The sequence below is a fragment of the Cyclopterus lumpus genome, chromosome 25 (assembly GCF_009769545.1).
Source record: "Cyclopterus lumpus isolate fCycLum1 chromosome 25, fCycLum1.pri, whole genome shotgun sequence".
Classification (NCBI taxonomy): Eukaryota; Metazoa; Chordata; class Actinopteri; order Perciformes; family Cyclopteridae; genus Cyclopterus; species Cyclopterus lumpus.
In genome coordinates this window covers 8,475,355-8,498,177 of record NC_046990.1, presented here as the reverse complement: position 1 = coordinate 8,498,177, position 22,823 = coordinate 8,475,355, and the positions used below count along the sequence as shown (strand labels likewise).

At 44.2% G+C, this 22,823-nt stretch overlaps 1 protein-coding gene across 2 annotated transcripts in view; it reads left to right on the top strand.

Annotated features, from left to right (window-relative positions):
• Positions 1 to 22,823, top strand: part of rims2a (regulating synaptic membrane exocytosis 2a) — a 119,325-nt gene that overhangs the window by 93,615 nt on the left and 2,887 nt on the right. The window contains exons 26-29 of one of the 2 annotated variants that reach the window (XM_034528920.1): positions 2,298 to 2,398; positions 4,340 to 4,506; positions 4,701 to 4,943; positions 11,840 to 12,084. In XM_034528920.1, coding sequence (XP_034384811.1) covers positions 2,298 to 2,398; positions 4,340 to 4,506; positions 4,701 to 4,943; positions 11,840 to 12,084 — 756 coding nt within the window. Of the gene's footprint in view, positions 1 to 2,297; positions 2,399 to 4,339; positions 4,507 to 4,700; positions 4,944 to 11,839; positions 12,085 to 22,168; positions 22,314 to 22,823 lie in introns of those variants that run through there. The other variant, XM_034528921.1, reaches the window with a different exon arrangement.

The window sequence follows — 22,823 nt, the reverse complement described above, 5'->3', positions numbered from 1 at the left end:
TCTCTGTGTACTCTTATGATTTTGTGTTTTGTGCGTTCTGTGTTTGTGTCATTGTCGTGTCGTACTGTTGTCGTGTCGTGTGTGTCCCCCCCCCCCCCCCCCCCCCCCCCTCTCCCTCCCTCAAACCTGGCTTACTCGGCGATCACGGTGATGGGATCGCCCTCCCTCCTTCCTTCCTCTTCTCCCCCCCCCCCCCCCCCCCATCCCCAGTTACCCCTCGTGCATCCTCTCACATCCATCTTCCTCTCCTCTGTCTGTGTCTGTCCATTCTGTGATGTGATCCCAGAAGACACGGACTCACCAGGTTGGACGAACTCAGGTCTGTCCCTTCTTCTTTTCTGACTCAGCCTCCTCCTCCTCTTCTTCTTCTTCTTCTCCTCCTACTTTGTGTTCACTCTGTACGTCTTCCTGGCTTGCCCTCCCCCACCCACCTCCCCTCATATCTGGCTCCGCTCTGCTCGCCTTCATTCTCTTGTGCCGTTTGTGCTCTTCACGATTCTGCAGATGATGCTTCTGGCTTCGTTGTCATTGGGGTTTATTTAGCTGTGGGTAGGCCGTGTGGTTGCCACTGTGGTTTCTTTGCTGCAGGTCTAGTTTCAGCCCCGAAACCCCTCCATTCCGTTTGTCGTCACACTCACGCCTTCTTTAAGGTGGAGGGTACAAGCACAGCGGTCAGGAATACCTAAAAGATGCAACAGGGTGATTGGGTAATGTTACAGTTGCTCCCATTACTGGATAGAGATATATAACAAAGTGAAATGATAACTAATAGGCATGTAAACATATGTACATTATATTACAATAGAAAGACAATACATATGAAATAGTATGAGTAAGAAATATTGAAATATTGAAAAATACCATTTATAACTGAAAAATGGAATTGTTGATGAAGAGCGGAACATTCGAGAATAGTATAAATTTGTATGAATTATTAGTTTAAATGCACATTATGAATAAATGCAGGGTTAATGCCAGAGTGAATTATTGCAATGCAAATGAAGAAAATGTGGGTAGAGCGAGGGTGTCGGGGCCGCATTGGAATTTAATATAATAACCTTTATGGGCACAATGTATAGAGAGTTGAGGTTCAGAAAAAAATTTGAATAAAAATAGAATACTTACCCATACCCCAATACTTTCAAAATGTACAAGAAATGTAAAAATGCTCTCGCTATCAACATTAAGTGACCTTTAATGTAAAACGATGCCATACTAACGGGTTGTAATCACACATAGACACGCTGTACAGAATGAAAGACGTGGATAGAGAGAACGTATAGCAAGGTGATAGTGATGTTCTACCTTTTCTTGTCATTTAGAGTAAACTAAAGGCACGGACATGTGTAGGCTGCGAGATGTTACAGAGGCAGCTTAGTGACGGTAATAAATCAAACCAAGAGAGGCGGAGGATGAACTCCATTCTAATGGGAAAAGCAGTCACTAATTGTCCCTCAGCTTGTATCACATCTACCGTACGCTATCGGCTTATTGTGTGTGCGCGCATGGCACTTGTACATTCATCTTCACTTCATCATTGCCATCATATGACACAAAAGTAGAGGCAGAGAGCAAGCGGAGAGAATGGAGACGCAGGCGCGGCAGGGAAGTGGCGACGCAAACGCAGTTTCAGCAGACAGTATTTGTAGTGAGGTTTTATTTTATTTTGAGTTACATCAAATGTGCACAGTTGTCGTGCAGTGGCGTCATTACCTCCGGGCTAGAACAAGGTTAAGCTTCTGTATCGATTATGTGCTTGATGTTTGTTCGATGTAAATTGCACCTGCAGCGAACACGAAACGTAGCACAGTGCTAACAATTTAATTTAGGAGATGAGATGTGATGATGTGATGATTTTACAAAGCACTGGAATGAGGAGAAAGCCTTTAAGTTTGAGCTCAGAGGGATGTGTTGGCATTTATCTAGAATCTCATGTAAAGTGTGTCCCAACATGGGCATTGTCGGGAGCTCTATTCCATGAAGCAGGAATCAATAAATGGTGCTATTAAAGCCGATTTAAAGAGAGCATTTTAGTCAACGATTAGCCTGAAATTGTGACAATTGGTTCCAAAGGCAGCCGTTCGATACGTTATGCAGCTCAGTGTTTTCTGATTGTGTTTCTGTTAAAACAGCCCGACCCTTCAGCTTTGACCCCATTTAGATCTGTCCTCGTCATAGCTCATGGCTCATAGCTCGGCAGAAGCTTGTCTCTCACCATAAAAGTACGTCCCTCCATCCGGGCCTCTGTCGCGCCGTCGGCCCCCATCTGACAGCCCCCCTGTCTCTGTGCTGCTTAGGTATGGACATGGAGGAGAGGACCAGGCAGATGAAACTGAAGATGAACAAGTACAAGCAGGGAGCGGGCTCCGACTCCAGACTGGAGCAGGACTACCACAAGGTGAGCACACAACACGTCTACTGTTTGCATGGACGCACTAAGCATTGGCCACATGGTACACATGTTGCTATGTGCATGTGTGCATGCGGTCAAGCATGCACACATGCACATAGCTACATCATACTGCACATGTGCATTAATGTCAGATAGTGTACGTGCACACACAGACAAAGTCACATGAAGTTACCAAAACGGGGTAAACACTCAACTTGGTTCACAGGTTGGAGTTTTTTTTTTAAAGGGTCAGTTCACCCAAATCACAAAAACATCCAAATATATGTGAATAATATATATTTTTTAAAAGGACCTTTTAAATGACTCGCCACGTGTTACGTATGCTCGGCAAAAAACAAAAATCAAAAGATGATCTCCTTTTTTGGCCGTTTTCTCGGCTCTTCGGGGGTAACACGTGGTGAGTAATTGACATACAAATGGATCATTTTGAGGATGAAGTACACCTTCCCATAAACAATGGCTTAGTAACTCCGGATAATTCCCGGACTCTTTCTGTTGGGAGGAAAAGGGAAGAAAGGGAAATAGTTGTAATAATAATAATAAATCATGTTCACAGAAATATCTGTGGATTTTTCTGGTAACTGGTACAACGTTTCTGGGAAGACCCACTGCTGTCGTGCTTTATAAATAGTGCTTTGAGTCATACATACTTGGTGCATACCTCCGGAGCTTCGCACATACAACTAAAACTGTCTAGACTAGATACAGTAAGTTAGAAAATATGTTTTCTCTTGGTTATTTGGGTGAACTGAGCCTTTGAGCCCTTTGTTGTAAATTGGAGGAATGTGACAGTGAGTGTGTGCAGAGTCAAGTGTTTACGGCTCTGTTCTAGAGAGGTCCCGAGCATGTTTAGAGAGCTCGGGCTCAGGCCCGGTGTCCTCGCCGGGGCCGAGCCGCACTCGTAGTGAGGCTCTCTGTCCGGCTCTCCTTTTAAGTCTTCGGAATGACAACTGCAGCATTTGTTGGCTCGCAGCCAATAAAGCAGGAGATGAAATTATGAGGTGTCGCTTTTCTGCTGAACATTGTCCTCCTTGGAAGCGCCAGTGGCAAAACAAAAGCTCTCGCAGTTATTATACAAGACTTGAGCGCTTGCTCTTAAAATACAATAGGAAACACTTAGTGTGACACTCAGTTCAGGTTCTCTTACAGTAAACAATACACATAAAATACACAAAGGATTATGAAGTACACATCCAGTTCTACCGTATTTCTTGAACCAGGCTGATGGCAAACTCGTCATCCCAGCTGAGCCTCATAGTATAGCTAGTTTAGTCAAAATATACTTCATTTATCTCAAGTAAAATGATTATTACAGATGCATTAACATGTAAGCAGGATTGTATTGTTTTATTTGATTGGGATAAAGATAAATGTAAATGCTTTACATTGTATAATTATATTGGCAAGGCTGGACTACTATCAGAGGGCAACTGTCCCGGGGCCTCAGACCCCCCAGCAGCCTCAGAGACCCCTGTGTTACCTGTTGGCCAGGTGCTTGTATGTAATTGATGCACAAATTCAAGGGTGTGTCCTGCATTATAATTTAATCTGCGCACATGGTTCATGTTCAGAAATAAAGTTGTGTTTAATTAAACTGCATTATAAAATAAACGAATCATGTACATATGCTTTTATAGTAATAATAATCTTGATCTGCAAGGTAACTTATACGTGTTGCTGTCAGATGAATGTAGTAAACATGAAATAATTGAATTCACTGCTGGTGACTAAATGATGTGAAACTGTGTGAAACTTTATTAAATTGTCTCGCAGTATCAATAAGCACATTTGACCAGAGCGCAGACTTAAAATTGGACTTGTGACCGCACCAGTCAAGCCCCGGAAAGATTGTTTGTTTGTGTTATAAGTCATCGCCATGACGTTGTGTTGTTGTTCTTGTTGTTGTCGTTGTCGTCCTCCCTGCAGCGTTCGGGCAGAGATCCACGGGGCTCCGATAACCTGTCGGCCAAGTCGTCGGACAGCGATGTAAGCGACGTGTCCGCTGTCTCGAGAACCAGCAGTGCCTCTCGGTTCAGCAGCACGAGCTACATGTCTGTCCAATCAGAACGGCCGCAAGGAAACCGCAAAATCCGGTAGGACGGTGAACTCAAAGTCATCACGGTGTTATCAGGAGTGGAGCGTGTGTGTCTTTTCTTTCTCTTGTTGTTGACAATATTCATGCTTGTGTGTGTGTGTTTTTTTTTTCTTTCTTTCTGCTTTGCATGTGCCGCTCTCTCTCTCTCTCTCTCTCTCTCTCTCTCTCTCGCTTCCGTCTCTCCATCTTCAGCCAGTTGCGATCACGGAGCCGGTCTCGGGAGGGGGACGAGCAGTTAGGAGAAGTGCTAGAGGAGGAGGCGGGCGTGGGGGGAGGAGGAGGAGGAGGAGGAGGTGGGGAGGGGAGGAGGGCGAGTAAAGAGGGGAGATCGTCGCAGGGAGGCGGGCGGGTAGACGCAGGCAAGGAGCATCCGCAAGATTTGGTGGAGACGGAAGAGGACTTGCGCCAGAGGAGTATCTCAGAGACTGACCTCAGGTAATCTAAACGTGGACTCCTACTCACGAGGACGCGGACCCGTAGTGGCCCGCTGACTTTTGCACGTTTATATATATAACGAATGTGCAAAGTGTGGTGACTGTCCTCCGCCCCTTTAATCACAATAACGGTGGCCCTATTAACCCATAACCGATAGTAAAGTAGAGCAGCATTCCTACTAACACCACGTAGCAGATAAGATGGACATGGAAGCACTGCAACAAGCATTCAAGTAGCACTTAAAAAAATAAAGAAATGTTTAAGGAGACAGGTTCAGATTCATTTGCAGAGATTGTAAGATATCGTCTGCTGGAATACAGTCCATATGTACAGTATACACGTTATGTATCGATGTGAGTCGCAGTGAGGAGAGAAAAGCACAAGATTATACTACTTGCAAGAGTATCATGAGAAAATCTGATATAAATGATGACACATTAATAGCATCTTCGCCAAATGAACAATGTCTCTTTATATGGTTACTCTAATCCACAGTGTTCACTGCCAAAAGATTTCATCAAAGAATATTTTCCTTTGACTTAAAAAATATGTATTATTTTTGAAAATGGAATTAAAATTCAAAACACAATACACAAAGGAGGTGAATCTAAATACTATTCACCTACTATTGGCTTTGGGGGGGGAAGGCAGAAACCTCATATATCTCAAAGCCTCTGCGAATAAAACCAAACCCGCATGTCCGCATGGCTACGAGGTGCAATTAGGAGAAGATTAAAGATTATTTCAAATATACCTACAGCAGTGCGGTGAGACACTCGCTCAGAGAACACTTTGCGAAATTAAAACAGTTAGTTGATACATCTCTCGTTCACAGTAACAATGCTGTTCTGTCTTATTTCTCTACGGATGCTTTTGCCTTGTGAGCCACTTAGCGCAGAGATTTTAATGAAGTATTTATATTCCACCATGTAGCATGAAACAATATGGTCGTATTTCGTTGTAATCAATCACAGATACATGACTTGAAAATCTTAGCTTTTTAAGTTCACGTATGCATCAAACTGCAGTTTTAACTATAAGATATATATTATATATACTGTATATACAAGACTATATTTAACATGACGCTATTTAATTGGCCACAAGAGAGTAGCGTTTCATTTCTGAAGAGTGCACGGCTGGCAGGCGTTAAAAGTGTGTCAAGAGCAAATTCAAGGACAAACTGATTTTGGAATCCCACTGCAGGATAAAAGCTTTAGCTCGCACAGCTCATAAGATGTCTTCACTATCAAATCAGATTCACAGCAGGATCCAAGTGTCTTACCCGTATTAGTACTGCACAGTGAGTGCTTGGACTTGAGAGGACAAGCCATTAAGATAAAAGCGATACCCCTCCTATGTGCGATTAACACTGCGCCAGTGTGTACAGTCTGATTAAGAAAATGCATGCGTGGGATGCCAAATGCCCATAGCAGAAATGTGAGCAGATCCACTGGAAGCTATACAGGTACAACAACCTGCAGAGTGCATCTTTTTAGATACAGATGAATGCTAAAAGGAGATGAACCAATCCTGAGTGGGTGATGTTTTAGTCTGGAGTTGCTTTCCTGTTCGTCCGGGCTGCTCCGTACTGGGATGTCAGTATTTTTTGCCTTTCTGTGTGTCCGCCTGCGTTTTTTTCCACATGCCTGTCTGAGTCCTCCAGTGTCGCTCTGCACCTGCAACTTGTCAACCTGAAAAAAACCTCCCACATACCTCCATCTTCTCCTCCACATGCCAAGAACATTTCTCTCTCTCTCTCTCTCTCTCTGTCTGCGTGTCACACCACAACCCTCGCACCTCGACTGTCAAACAGCAAGTAATTCACTTTCAGCTCAGGGTTACTGGAAACTATACGTGATGCAAATACGTTGTGATTCGGTTACAATAATCTGAATTCAAACGTTGTCTTCCTCCTTGACTGAAAGTGAGCCGGATTGGTCCTGCGTCCAACGTGCTGGCAACTCTTATCTGTGTGATCAACCCCCAAATCCTTCATGACAGCTACAGTATAAATATAAAACATGCAGACTTTTTTTTTTAACATGGCACACCCTTCTATTTCGGGGTCAACACACGAAAAGCCGAGATATAACCGGGTTTAGTGAAGATGTGAGTGTGAGTGTTGCCCTCAGCTTGTAGCTTTTATGAACTGACGTTAAAGGGGTAGTTCAGATTGTGTATAAGGTACTTATCCATAGTCGATGTATTACTTTAATAGATGACGATTTGCACATGCCCCAGTTTTGGAGTACCAGCATGGTAGCAAAAAAAAGCTACTTGTGTGGACAGGGACAGACACCTAAAAGAAAGGTTCACCTAAGGAAAAAGTTATATCAGTTTATGTGTATGTTATATTTAGAATATTACCATTTTAAACAGATTTCAAAATTTGCTCCGGTCTGTTCCTCCAAACGGGGGCCTTGCCGACCGCTATCTATAGGAACTACACTGACTATGGATATGCAATAAATCCAAACTATCCCTTTAGTACAGTAAATGAAGTTACTCCGAACAAATCAAACAATAATCCTAAAGTAGCTTACCTTAAAGGTGTTTATTTAAACATTAATACTCGCTCGATGCCATTCTTTGACCAAATAAAAGAGTCTATGTAACCGAGTAAAACGAGTGGTTGCTAAGCAGCAGTACATGTTAATGAGTCATTTTCATAATAGAACATTTTGCATTTAAAGTTCAGGACACGTTATTAAGCTTTTTTGATTTGTTTGTGTGTAATGTCACAAGTCACGGCTTGAATTATCATATAAAGGAAACATATCATTCTCTTTAATGAAGCCTTGTGTGACATATCAAGGAGATTTGACTAAATCATTAGTCAATCAAATTAATCAGCGACTATTTTTAATTTAATAAAATTCTAAAATGTGTGTTTTCCGTTCAACAAAAGCAAATTAAATACTATAACTATAATTAATTGATTGACCAAAGAAATAATCTGCAGATTATTTTTCTCGATAACGTTCGCTGGTGTAATATCTGTAATTACAAACAATAGATAGTCTCGATGCCTTTCCACGTTCTAAAGGTGTGGCTCCGGATATTGAAGCCACGAATCTCAGTTCTGTAAAACTGAATGAGACTGAATATGAGACGAGAGGTCGTTGTGTTTTTCAACCTCAAAAGCGTAGAGGTGTGAACGCTCTCTGCAGCGCATGGGATAAGAAAAGGGACTTTCCATGTGCTGTCACGTGACCACACTCGAAGCGACCTGTACGATGGACTTAAAGAGTCAGGAAGTTGCTTTGCGATGGCTTGAGTCGTTACCTGCTTTCACTGCGATGCACGGAAGCAGCGAAGTTGGACGATTTGGGCATAAACGTCCCAGGAGTCATCTCCAAAATATACATGTGCTACACGTTAAACAGGCCCGGCCACAATGCCAGAATGAACGGGAGCTTTTGAATCCCACATCGCCTCCGCTCCGTCGTGTCTCTTTCATGCAATATGTTGTAGCCTGCAAGCAATGGCTCATTCACGTGAGGGAGAGTTGAAGGACAGGGGCTGATCATTATAAGAAGAAGGGAGCCCATTCAACAACGGCTTGTCTAGTGAGAGGGAGAGGCTTACATCTACAGGCTAATCAGAACGTTGTGCAGCGAGCTTCAGGCTTCAATTAATCCCCTCGGCCTCTCACAAAGATCTTCAGAGTTTGCGTTTGAACGCATGCCGATGCTCTGGCCGGGGGGGCGGGGGGGGGGGGGGGGGGGTACAGTTGCCGTGGCGACGCGTTTTTCTGCCTCACCTGACAAAGAAGCAGTGATCCTCTCTGTGAAAGGACGAACAAGATGAGGGGATAAGTGTGGGAGGACGATGCACACCGTGCATGACTTTACGTCCACATGCAGCATTAGTGATCCAGCGTATCTGTTTCTTTCCAGTCTTAAAAACATCTATTTAATCTTTTCATGTACTGATAACTTTTAATAGTTGTTTTGCCTTGTGATGATCACCAAGTGAAAAAGTCTACTTATCTTTTTATCCAGTATGCCGGTATCTAACATTAAAGACCAAATGCTGTCACCACTTCCTCAAGACAAAGACATTTCCGGCTTTTGTTTTTAGCCTTGGGAACATCTTGGCCTAGATGAAAGTGCACGGTGAGCAATCTGCATGATGAGGAACACGATGTTCTATGAGCGGAGGTCGAAAATCAAAAATCCCCCGGAGGGTTCAAGTTTTCCAAGCAGGCACATTTTACACAGAGAGACCGGGCCAGAGTGCCAAGACCTGTTCGGAGAGTAGAGATACAGCTATGAGGGGGGGAGGGGGGGGGGGGGGGGGGGGATGTTTATTGTACATCAATACATCCATGTGATCTATTTAGATCATTAACAAACCCAGTCAAAACTTTAGCCACTTTAAGCCTCAAAATAACGTGTGTGTGTTTGCATCAGATTAGGAAAGTGGATGACTGCATGAGAAATATAAAAAGTTTTTCCTTCAGGGAAATCAAATAATAACCCGGATAGACTCTTGCAGTATGTCTATATTGTACATTTAGGACAAAATGAAGGGCGTGCTAGACAAATGACACAGGGATTGCACTGTAGTAGATATGAACATGTTGACTAGTACGCTGTGTCCAGTTAGACTAGAAGAACATGTGTTCTTTTTAGATAAATACATTGCATCTACTTTTCAATCATTGAATGTGTTTTGAAAATATATCCTGCAACACGAATATCTATTTGAGCCGAACGGTCTGAACGGTCTCTGTGCCCATCCATTTTAACCTCCGTTGGCAATCATTTGCAGAAGCCCCCGTCCCCTTGAACTCGCCACTGTAATGAATGATGTAACAGAAGCAGCAGCATTACCATCACCTGCCCTGTGTCGACCAGATGAAATGCAGCCTCACTGCGGTGACGGTAAAAGAGCATATTTTAGAATGTCATCTGTACCACGTCGGCAGAAGACGCTTGAAGTCGGCTTCAAAGCCATCAACTGATCAAAGGCCGCTAATCCCCCCAATAAGTATTAAATATTTATGTATTAAAGTACAGGCTGATCCATAACAGAACCCACTGGCATTACACACCGGCATAAACAAAAGATTGTATACTGCAGGTTGAGGAATGAGGCGCGCACGCTCTTTTAGAAGCACGTCTGACTTATTTCACCTTCCAGATGGCAACCCGAAGTCGGACGTATACACATGCATGGTGGCATAGTGTCCTTGTCAGAAGCCACAAGATCGATAGAAGCAAACATTTCTCGTGAACGATTAAGTGGCAAGTGTAATCTTGAGAGCAAGAGGGAGCTCTCTCTCTGTCTCACAGGCAGCGTTACGCTTAAAAAAAACCCAGAGACCAGGCCGTGACTGGTAGAGTTGGATGTGCGGAGGGCCGAAGCCCCCATATGGGTTCACGTTTAAATTAAAAGCATCACTCACCTTCAATGTCAAGACAATGCAATATTGCTGCCTGCACTTGTAATCCGAGGACAGTGGCGGACATAATCTTGATTATATACTGATCATTTTCTTAATTCTGATACAATGGAGCCGAACACTAATGTCTAATGTATGAAAGAGCAGAAATCTGAAGGAGCCTAATTGAAGTAATTGATGGAGTCAATTGTCGAACTGCATCGATTCTTCTCCCATTTTAGTCGGCGTGTCTCTCCATAAGTTTCCTTTATAAGACAGTTGCATGGCGGAGGTCAGACACTTTAATTAATGAGGAGTAGCCTGAGGGCGCTACACGAATGTCATTTGTCTCTTAAAGATAATATTACGAGCAGAGCTAAAATAAGACGCTAATTTGGACTCTGGCCTATTTCCTCTCAAACAGGAAGCGCGTGGGGAGTAATGCTGGTGACAGACAACTTTCCCTTTTTGTGTGCAGCTTAACGTACAATGTCAGTGAATTACAAATGTGGGCTTTACAATCTCTTCTGAACACAGCACTGTTTCCAGCAAAGACAGTGAAGAAGAAGGCCCGAGAGTAAAGTAAACACGGATGTAAATAATGGCGCTTCAGTAAAAAAATGTAAAAAAAGAAATCCAGGAAGGAAAGGCATCCGACATGTTTGTTAGACCTCAAGGTAACACACGATGTGTTGAGGAACACTCAATTAAAATGGAACGCTTGTTTTAAAAGAGAAAACGCCACGAGGCACCTTTCATTCTCGAAGTCGTGAACAGCCGTTGGAACAAAACAATCTCACCGCGAGATGCATCGTAAGCTATCCTGGAGCTTTTAGATCAAAGGTCAAGAATGAACATTCAGTATCAACTTTTCAGACCAACATGCTCTCCCTAAAATGCTGCTCCGCTTGGAAATTCCAACTTAAAAGTAAGGGTAATTCTTTGTGCACTCATCCATAAAAACAATGTCTGATAGAATTAATACGACTGAAATATCAACCAAACGTTACATGCTCATAGGCAAAGCTCCGACTGCAGCACTCAGACTCTGGTAGTGGTCAATAACTTCTCCTGGCCAATGGAGTCACATGCGGTTCAAGTGTTCACTCCCTTGGTAGTTGCTTTGTTTGATAGGATAGAATACAAGGCAACACTCACAGGTCAAAATGACATGTCAGTTAGTGCATACAGATTTGAGGAGCTTATTACTGGACTATGTCATGTTTCACTGCATGAACAATCTTTTTACAATATAAATTACATCCACTTTAGACCCTAAACTCAGCGATACTGTAAGTCATGAACTCCTGTACCTGAACTCTGTCCTTCTCTCCTTTTCGCCCCACGCCTTCTCATCTCCCGTCCTCTCCTCCACCCTCTCTCCTCCATCATCCTCTCCTCTCTGCCCCGTCCTTCTCTCTTCTCTGACCTCGCCTGTACCCCCTCCCCCCCCCCACCCCCCCCACCCCACCCCCTCCTCCCCGTCAATGGTGGTGGCTGACAGTGACTTTGCATCCAAAATGAAAAACAGGCAGATGGGCTCGTCGGGCGGCGTCAACATGACCAAGAGCACAAGCGTCAGCGGCGACATGTGCAACCTGGAGAAGACGGACGGCAGCCAGTCGGACACGGCGGTCGGCACGGTAGGCACCGGCGACAAGAAGAGGCGCTCCAGCATCGGTGCCAAAATGCAGGCCATGGTCGGCATGTCGCGCAAGAGCCGGAGCACCTCTCAGCTCAGCCAAACAGGTAGGCCATCCGTACGTGTGTTCATATGTGCATCTGTCCTGTGGCCTCTTTGTTCTGTCTTGTTCTGTGTGGTCCCCCCCCCCCCCTCCCCGTTGTTTTTTTTGTGAATGTTGACTTCTAATACAGCTGCTCTTTCTCCTCCTGTTTGTCTTCTTTTCCCCACCTTTTTTTTTCTTTCTCGAAGGGGCTTTTGGACTCTGCACGGCCCTTTTACTGGAAAGGAAGAACCCGCGTGACCTTTTCCTTCATACCCTTTTCCTTTCTTTCTTCTAGGTTACAGCTCTTGTGGAAACCCCCCTCTCTCTCTCTCTCTCTCTCGATGTCTTTCTACCTGCGGTTTTTTTCTTCCTTGTTTTTACGCCACTGGGATTGTTGTGTTTTCATGCAAAAAAAAATGCCGACGATCTATCGCGCCGTCATAATAATCCGTTGTTTCATTTTGGAAGAGTGCTTTGGACTTCCTGTCACATTATCATAAGCCCCTTGTCGCAGGTCACCTTTTGTCAGCGCTCTCATGTTGTGACGCTCTCTCGACTGTGTTTGCCCGGCGTGAAACACCACCTCAAACCTTTATTCATATGAGTGCATGTGAGAGTGTGTGCACATGCGAGTTGTGTTGTGTTGCAGTTTTTAAAAACTATTTTCCTTTTACCTGAAAGCAACTGAATGTATTTTCCTGCAGGGAAATCGATTACATGTTGCAGAACATAGGGTTATTTACTTTTCTAAGTTTTTATCAACGGTACATTCTTTACAAAAAAAATATATATATTTTTCGAGGGGTTGAGCTGGTTCCAAACGGGGTGATGTCTCTGGCCGACAGATTGGGGTCTGGTCCGTTCATAAAAAAAAAGGTCAGTCGATTGGTCCGATGTATTTCTAAGCATTGAGCTCCTTTTCATCTCATCTATTCAACCTCAAAGTGGTCAATAATCACCTCCACCCATCAGCGCTCTCTGTCCAGATCTGTCCGGATAGTATGGAGAGATGGATGCATGGGGAGATGGGCGCTCTCTTTGGCGCTGCTCTGCCCTTCCTGTCTCGGGATTTCAACCGGCACATGGCCTGCCGTCTTATATTTGAGGGTTTCTAGTTATTAATCACATCAATATGTCGATCCCTATTTGTGTGGCATTTAAGTGCGTTGTTATAGAAACGGCTGCAGGATGATTGATCGCTCCTCATCAGTGACTCAATTCTCCACGACTCGCGTTATTAACTATTAACGAGGGGTCGCGTTGCCGAATAAGGATGAATCTTCTCGCGTCGACTTTTTGGGAGCAAAAAAAAAAAAAAAAAAAACAGCTGACATTTGTGATGTCAGTTTAAGATACATATTGAAATGGTTTCGCACAGTTGCAGGAACCAAGTTCCTCCTGCACGCACTCCTTTCCCCCCCCCCCGTGCAGACACAGCACAAACTGAGCAGCCCGAATCCCCTCGAGCAATAATAGTTCACTCTGTGCTTCTAAGTGCATCAGAAGGAGTTTTGTGTGAGCTCGCGCACACACACACACACACACACACACACACACACACACACACACACACACACACACACATCTGCCTTTCTATATTTGAGATCTGTGTTTGGTTCTGCACCAGCACACCACACCGCCGAGCTGCCACTGCGCCCTACTTTGTTGTGCTAGCTATCCTGAGAGGCTTATCGCCCGCTCGAAGGGTGCATTCAAAGGAGGGTCGATTTGAAGACAGTTTGTGTGCACTGCCGAGTGCTTGTGGTGGGGGGGGGGGGGTCCGAGCAGCCAGGCAGCACGACTCTGGCTTTGACAAACACTGGTTAGTCAGATGGAAGGTATCTGCTCCCAGGTGGCTCGGCCCTGAGTAGTGTGCGTATAGAGTTTGCAGCTCTGGATGTGAACAGCTGGTTTTGTCCTCAGTCCTCGTTGGAAGGCACTTGTATCACGATATCTAACGTTTTGGAGTGTACGAACAGTCACGACTGCCTCATTTTGCCAACTGCAATGAAGGATTACTTTGTGCATACAATCCATAACAGGACCTGAGACTGAGTGCAAGGGAAACATTGAGCATATCGTATGCCAGCAGTGAACGATGAAAAGATAACAGCGCGTGTTTATGGATGTAGAACACTCAGATTGATTCATATATGTGGTTTTCATTAATCACGCGTACACAAAAACACACTTCTCAAAGTAACACACCTACCTAAAGGGAGCAAGAATATGTTTTCTATATAATGATTAATTAGATGCAGTTTTTTTATTCAGTTTATTAACAATTATAGTTTGCTGGGAAGCAAAAGTTTCTCGGGTCTCAATTTTAGAAAACTACTTTTTGTGCCCGGACTTTATTGCTGGTCATCATGCGCAAGCTGAAACATCAATTTGATGTATTAGCTCAATTGTCCCAGCCTCCAGTCAGCAGTCCTCTGGTCCCTGCTACATTATGTCTTAACCTCAACAGAGAGGCCCAACTCAGCGGAAACCAAACAGCAACAATCAAATCTCGCAGGCTGATTGAAAACCCATCTCCGTGCATTAATCTGTGCATTTCTTCGTAGCGTTTTCCTCTTGATTGGCATCTGAAAAAAACAATAGGCCCGTTTTCTCTGTCTATTAATTCCAGTGCATTTACTAACTATGCTACATATTCTCAGTGGGGACGCTGTCATCAGAAAATATGCTGATGAAGACGTTGTCAGCATTTTACAGTATTGACCCGCTGTTCACATCTTCACTTCAGTGTTACTGTCTGGCTTAATGGTGCCAAGTGGCTTTTCTTTTAAAACAAACACATTTCTGCTTGTGGGGTGAACTATCTGTTGTGAATTACAGGATTGAAAAGGAACGACGGCGCCATCTCTCTTTGACAGTATTGCGGTATTGTATACGCTTTTGTATTTGACCATCTGTACAATGCAGATGTTCAAATATATAATAATAGCAGCAGTCCACAGTTTTGCCCCATTTGGGCCTCTAAAAGCACCAGCCTCCGATTGTGAAGGAAGAGGAGGGGAACAGTGCAGGAAATGCAAGAAATTGGATCTTAATCGTCAAAAACAGGCACGCTAATTTGAATTAGTGAGGAGGATTGTGAGTACTTGGTACAGTATCTAGTCTTCTGTTCCCCTGGGTGCAGCCATGGGTATTCTAGCGTGATTCTTCTTGCGCCCTACTTTTCTCTCCCTCACTACGTGTGCACCAGATGTGTCACTCTCTCTCTCGATTGGAATTGTATCTGTTCGAGAGACGGATTCAATTAGGGCATGTCACTCACTCGGTTTCACTCAAGAACGGAGGTCACACGTGATGCAGCGGCTCGAAAAAGTGAGTTTAAATCCAGCTGTTAAATCCAGCTGTCCTACTTTTTCTGCATCTAAGAAAAGACCAGGTGTCACGAGATGTGATTAAGCGCGGATTGCCTTGCACCTTAAATCAAACTGCTAGGAAACAGTTGGTGATGTAGTGCAGCTATTTCCAACCCGAGGAGCTACAATATTCCATAAGATACCAGGTTCACTGTGTTCGATGATGAATGTATAACTTTATGTATGCCACCTCACTGACGATGCCCAGAATAGCCATATGTATACAGAAGAGCGTGAAATGCTCCACCACATACTGACGTAGATGTTGGACCTCCAAAGTCCTCCAACACACTGCTTTGCATGTGGTGAAATAGCTGAACTATGGGGCTTTCAGCGGAGGTAATTTTTCTTCTGAGTTAAGTTGGGTGCCTATATCAGCAGCTGCTCGGCTAGCTGAGGCCGCTAATTAATCTCCGAGGGTTCCGGAGCAGACACGCTGCCCACGGGATGATGCATGAAAGGAACACAGGTACTACCGCGGCGAAGGGACACCGGTGCCCCGCTGATAATATCCCCATCCCTCATGGTCGTTCACATCCCTTCCGTGTCTTCTCGGCTTCGTTTCTTCCAGCAGTTCTACCGTGTCTCTTCCTCTCTCTCTCCCTTTCTCGCCCCATCCTTTTCTGTAGAGGTCACATGGCTGCCTTGACCTTTCAAATTCTATTAACAAAGCATTGTACCAAGAAAACGCCACCGCAGTATAAGACCGTGCTCAAAATCCTTGAAATATCATCAGTTCCTGGAGCCAGCGGGTATCCGTGTCAAGACTTCTTCTTCCTTGTGTCAGTTATTGTATTCTGTCCAATCAGACAACAATTTTTTATAAGAAAATGATAAATTACTGTCAAAAGATAGTCGATGGGATCTGAGATTGCATTTCGCTCTCCACACGGACGGTTTACCTGCAACCGACGTGATTGGTCGACGCTCCTCGGTCCACACACGTAAACCAGAGCGCTTCCCATTCCAAACATCTTGTCTGGCTGCTTAGATATTCTGCATTCATATGCAGAATATCTGTTTTATAGAGATTCCACGTGTGCCTGCACAATGGCGCTGCAGTGTGGCGTTCAAACTGCATTGGGCCGGCATCTGGGCTAATCGGTGCCACTGCGCAACAATGTTGATTAGGTTGATTAATGATTTTTTTTTTCAACGCAGCAGTTTTTTTTCCAAAATTGGTTGTATCCATCAATTATATTGTGACATTAACTGTCATACTGAAGTCAAGTGTCTGTGTGTGTTGTGTGTGTTGTCCCCACAGTATTGATGACACTGATGATCATTATACTTAAAGCTCACTGCTACTGGAATGCAAGAACGGGCCTAGTGTTGCAGGGGGAGAGTTTATGTATGTTGTATCCCAGCAAAACCTAAACACACGAGGTCAGCATTTAACCGCTTTGGAAGGAATTTTGTTATCATGTATATGGGTCGGCATCAGTTAAATGAAGGTGAAGCTATGTCAAATATGAGCTCTTTATTCTGACTATAATATTTTACGAGAAAAGTATAATTTCTTCTTCTTTTTTTTAATCAAAGACCCATTTTTATGATTTACTGCGCTTACGGAGATAAAGTACTTTTTTCATTAGAATCCCAGATGACTCCTGTTAAGATTCAGTCTGTATAAGAAATTCTATTGAAAGTGTTGAACGAGCTGTAATGTGAATATCGGAGTTGGTGGACACGGCGTACTTTGCATTATCTGTGAAATTAACCAATGTTCTTGTTTTAAAGATGTCATAAATTAGCTGTGAACACTGGGTATGCGTGGACAATAACCCAGATGAGCTCTGGCCTTTGCTGATGGTGCTGCAAACTAATTGCCACCAATACCAATACTGTGATACTGTTGTTATTTAAAGTGGGATGTACTGATTGGCTCTTGAACAGCTGAGGGCACGCGCCATATATACAGTGTCTTTATTCGTTTTGCTCTGCGGTAAAAAAACATCGTCGTGTTCTGTTGTTTTCTGATATTCCATTTAATATATTTATATATCATACCAAAAATCCATTATGACACACGTGAATTTCAGCAGATTACATGAAGGATGAAACGTCTCACTGTCACATTTCCATGTTTCCAGTTCAATACTAAAAGAGACATTTGTGGGTGGAATATCACTTCCAGAAGAGAATGCATCTCTCTCTATGACCTCAGCCTTAAAGCTGTTGATTCATCTTCTCGACCCTGCCGTGCTCCTCCACCAGCTGCTCTGTGTTGTTCTGCCTGCAGTGTGGCTCGTGCTCCTCAGCCATATGTCTCCTTTGACTCGAGTGTGAGGCTCAGACACAGTTTTCAAAAGCGCACTCGCGTCGTCACATCCCCACGTTTCAGTACATTCTTGCCTCCCATCCGAACTGGACTAAAAATGAACTTCCACTCACATTTTTAGATATCTTCTTCTTTTTTTTAACTGCTGCTATAAATGTGACTTCCTCCTGTGGTTGTTTTGTCTTTTTAAACGCTGTCAGACGAAGAGGAAGCGCGATGAGACATGCGCTATATGAAAATGCACCGTGCTCAGGGGTAGACGTGGAGCGTAAGCACGCTGGTTTCCTGTTTGCGCTTCAGTTTTCACGCGCAAGAGATGTTTTTCCTGCATCACGCTAGTTTGTTGTGACATGTCAGCGGCATGGCAGTATTTCGATTGCCCTCTCTCTTTTTCCTTAGCTCTCCATCTGTTGTCCTCTCAGTGTTTGCTCCACTGAGAGGAGGGAGGCAGCCAGGGGACAGGCTGTTCCAACTGCTACACCGGCTGCATTCCCCCTTTCAAATGTGCCTCTGTTACCTCACACCTTCCACTGAAGGTGTGAGGTAAATGGCAGGACAGTTGGTGTGACAAGCATTTTATTTCATGCGAGACATCGAGGCCGATACTAATCCTAACTTTCAATCGCATTACCAGAACATACGGGATTTAAAGCCGCATTAATAAATATTTGTATATCACTGTGAATCAAAAGGCGTCACTGGGAGCACTAGCACCCAACTCTGTGGCTTCAAGGAGCTTTTTTCAAGCCTCTTTAAGCTCTTTTTTTTGTTTTTTAAGTCTCACTGCTCTCATTAACCTCCGTATGCAACATTTTCCAACGATCTGATAAGCAAACTGTACTTTGAAGACAGTGAAATATCTAGCAAGTTAAAGACTTGCTAATTATTATTCTCTCTGGAGTTGGTGGAGACCAAACCAAAGCTAAAAAACTGATGACCGCTTTGAGTAGCTGTTACATTAGCCATGACTATATATATATATATATATATATATATATATATATATATATATATATATGTTGAGTGTGTGTCTCACATTTACCAGCTAAACATGATGAATGCAGCTTTAATGTGAGATTGAAACAGTAGTAAGCTCAAAGGTGATATCGCACCTTATTTTGCAATAGAAACTATTTCCCTGAAATAGCTTGTCAGGTTTGAGCGAGGCCAACTGCACTGGCCCTGGCTTGCATCAAGGTAGGCAGCAGGGAATGTAAACCTAAGAGAAGAGAGAGCGTGTTTGCCTGCATTAGAGTCTATATTGGTGCGGCGTGTCCGGCCTGTGTGCATGTAAGCGCTCAAATATGTGTGTTTGCCTACATCCGTGCATGTGAGTGCCTGGGCTAGAGCACCTCCATTAGGCTGTGTTTACAGTGCGGCGTGCCAGAGTCGCTCTCTGACGCTGGGATCATCAATCAGAAAGACTTCCGAAAGCTTCCACCTGATCCCCGACCGCCCGCCGGCCGGACGTCACGTGTGCCTTCTGTTGTCGTAGTAGACGTGGCAGCGTTCTTCGGATTCCTGCCGTCTGAGGCGCTTGTGATTTCTTGTGAGATATGTTAATATATGTTAATCTGTACTCGTCATGCTGTCGCGGATTCAGAGAGTATTTTCAGGGCCTAAAACAACGGAAAGTTTATTTTCTTCAAGCACGTGAGGGACGAACTCTGTCTTCAGAAGCCTTGAACACACACATCCACATGCCGTCATTTTAAAACCTTTGTTTTCTAATCCTAACCCTAGTTAAATACTTTTAAATACACAACCGGTGATCTTAATAATGTTCGTCAATTAGGTCCTCGTAGTTTTGTTATGTGTGGCAGAAAGAAAATATCTGACAGTCAAGGTGATGATTAAAAGGGCAATATCAATATAATAGTCAATATTAATATAGTTTGATTGATGTCTCATCAGTAAATCCATCTGTGTCGTGGAATATCATGAATATCATGAATATCATGAATATCATGAATATCATGTGATAGAAAACAGAAACATTGTCAGGTCATAGTATCAGTGTTATAATCACATCAGTTTCACCATCATGGCAACGCAATAATAATGCTGGTATAACATAAAATGCGTTTATTGGCACCAAACACTAAGTACATCTGAGGACGACGGGAGTTAGTTTGGTCAGAGGGCCAAAGTTATAAATCATAAGACCAATTCATATTTTGACCAGAGGATGGCGCTGGATTAAAAAGGGATCACCAAAACATTACAATTCATCCTGAGGGAAACATGAGCACATGTACCAATTTGAAAGAAATCCATCCAGGAAATCACCAAATGTAGTAGCATTGCGCCCAATATTTGTAAAGACAGTCGTTCAAATATACACAATCTGTAAGTATATGTCACTGTCTGTGTTATTGTGAGCTCTAAGACTCTTAAGAGGAGCCATAAGAAATGGCCTAATTGTTTGCATTGTAACTGTGTCTGTTTGTCCAATTTCCCTGCGAGCTGCAAATGTGAAGTGTTGTTTTTGGCTGTGCTGACCTAGATGAAACCGAGTGAACGTCATGCATTAAGAGGCTTCTTTGTGGAAGTAGGCTGTCGCGCCTCTCAGGGTGGAACTTTTGCCTCAGCTAGAACACTACAGGGAGTTTGCTATATTTATGATGGTGCAGAGAATCACCGTAATTGACCCTATGCTTAATCCTGCACCTCGAACGCAGACTGGCCAATCACAGAGTAGCGTCAGCCAGCTCTGACCGAAGTCCGACAGCTATCCGACTCTGCTCCATAACCTCTCAATTCAGTCATTTCAAATGTCTTAATTTTCAGGGTGATTGTGTGGATTTGGAGCTAGTCACGGTTAAACGTTGTGTAATAGTTATAGTTGGTCCTTGGAGAGGTTGGAAGGAGATACAGGGTTCAGAAATGTTACTTTTCGACGTAAAAACCTGTGGCGCTAACATTAGCAGAGTACGTTAGCACATAGTTAACTAGCGTTAGCACTTCTGTGCTCTTTAGCTTCTATCTTTAAACCTGTTTTCACTGCAATTGTACATCCCTCAAACACATATTGTACACTTTTTATTTCAAAAATGTAATATATTTTTTCAGAGTGCAGTCAGTGACAGTGTGGGCTCCACGATAACTCTGAAGAAGCGATAGGAGGCGGGGCTTATTGTCAATTGTCTTGTCCCGTGCCTCATATGCTTGACACACAAAAAAAGCACCATAATTGGTTCTCCGGCAGTGCGTCAAAGCAGAACACTTTTATTTATTTATTTTTTTACCAGGCTCTCTGTGCTACGCCCCTCATGCCAGTGGCACATGTATCAGTGTCCGGGACCACCTGTGAAGAAATCCTTTCTCTTGGCCCCACCGTTGTGTCTTTCTGCCCTCGTCTGTTTAAATAGGGCTGACCTCAAGTGTCCACAAATGGTAGAAATAGACTGAAAAAGGGTTCATGTTTAGATTTAGGTTCAAACAAAGAGCTTCTTTTCATTGTTTAAAAGTGTGGTTTGTGATTGATCAGGGAGAATTGATTTCCTGTAACGCAACATAAGTGTGCGAGGCTGTGGGAAGAAGACGGTTTAAGTTGTTCAGCTTCCAGCACGTGAACATATATCACCCACTTCACATTCTCAGCAACTCTAATAACAGCCAGCGCAAGCAGAGTGAATTCCTCCCGACACGCAGCACAGCTGTCGTATGGTAGTTCTGGATAATAGAACAAAATAAAGTAGCGCACGTGAACGTTGAGTGACTGCCATGTGGCTGAAGCCCTCTGTTGGCGGAAATAATGACTGCTTGTTTTCACTGGCCTTTGAGGATAAGATGGGGAGAGGGACGAGAGATGACAAAAAAAAAGAGGAAAATAACGGTTATGAATAGCACAACAGAAACAAAAACAGCAGGCAGAGGAATCAAAAAGAGGAAGTAAATGATTAAAGAAGAAATGTTGAGAAACAAACTGGGGAGTGGGGGGGGGCTCAGTATCTCTGGGTAGAGCTCGTTTACCCGCAGAGCCAGCCGAGGTGCGCCTGAGCAGCCTGGCTCTCTGATTGGTGGTGCGCGTTGCAGCTCTCTCCCCTCCCCCCCCCCCCCCCCCCCCCCCCCCCCCCCCCCCCCCCCCCCCCCCCCCCCCCCCCCCCCCCCCCCCCCCCCCCCCCCCCCTCCTGAAGAAAGAGGTGCAGTAGGAACGTCAGACCCAGACAGAGCAAGACTCAGCTGCTGAAGCAACGTTTTCCTGAAGCTCTCCCTTAAGATGCAGTCGACAGAGCATTTAGAAACCGACTAGACGAGTGCACAGATTTGCTCTCCCACAGCACAGAGTCCTCCTATTGTTGGACTTTATCAAAACAAGATCAGATTTTGAGTTGATTTTCAAAAAAAACCTTTTGCCAGCAAGATCAGCCTCTGGAGGCAAAAGCTGACGTCTCGCGCATTAAATTTTTTTCGATTCACCGCATTGACAAGGACTGCTGCCGGTCACCATGGGCAGGCAGGGCCACGACACCTCTGCTGCGGTCCCCGGGATGCGTATCCAGCGCTCCCAGAGCAAGATGAGCCTCTCGGCATCGTTCGAAGCGCTGGCTGTCTATTTCCCCTGCATGAACTCCTTCGATGAGGGAGACGGAGGTAAGATGACATCTGTGGAAGTGTCCCAGCAGCAGCTGCTGGCTGGAGGAGGGGGGTTGGGGGGGGGAGATGCAGAGTTGGGGATGATTGAGAGAACAAAATTAGGATGAAGGTGTGCGTGTGTAACATTGCGATTGAAAAGTTGACATCTGTGCCTGCATCCCAGGAGGGGTCCATTTATCATCCAGGCTCTCGGTCTGGTGTGAAATACACATACTTCTTCTTTTTGTTGTTGCTGCTGCCGCTGGCGAAGGCGGTTATATATTGACAATATATTCTCACGTTAGTCATTTCCCCCTGATGATTTCAAATCTGGCTCTGTGAATGAAAACAAAAGGGTGTAGTAGCTGGACTGAATCGTTGTTTGGTATCTTGTGGGCGGGGGGTGCTTATTTAGCTTTCGGAAGACAACATGACTGTCTGAACAGAAGTGATGACGCCTACTGTGTGTGTTTATTTTTAGGCCTCGCATGCTCCTATCGTTTCTTGTTCTTGTGTTTACAAACAAAC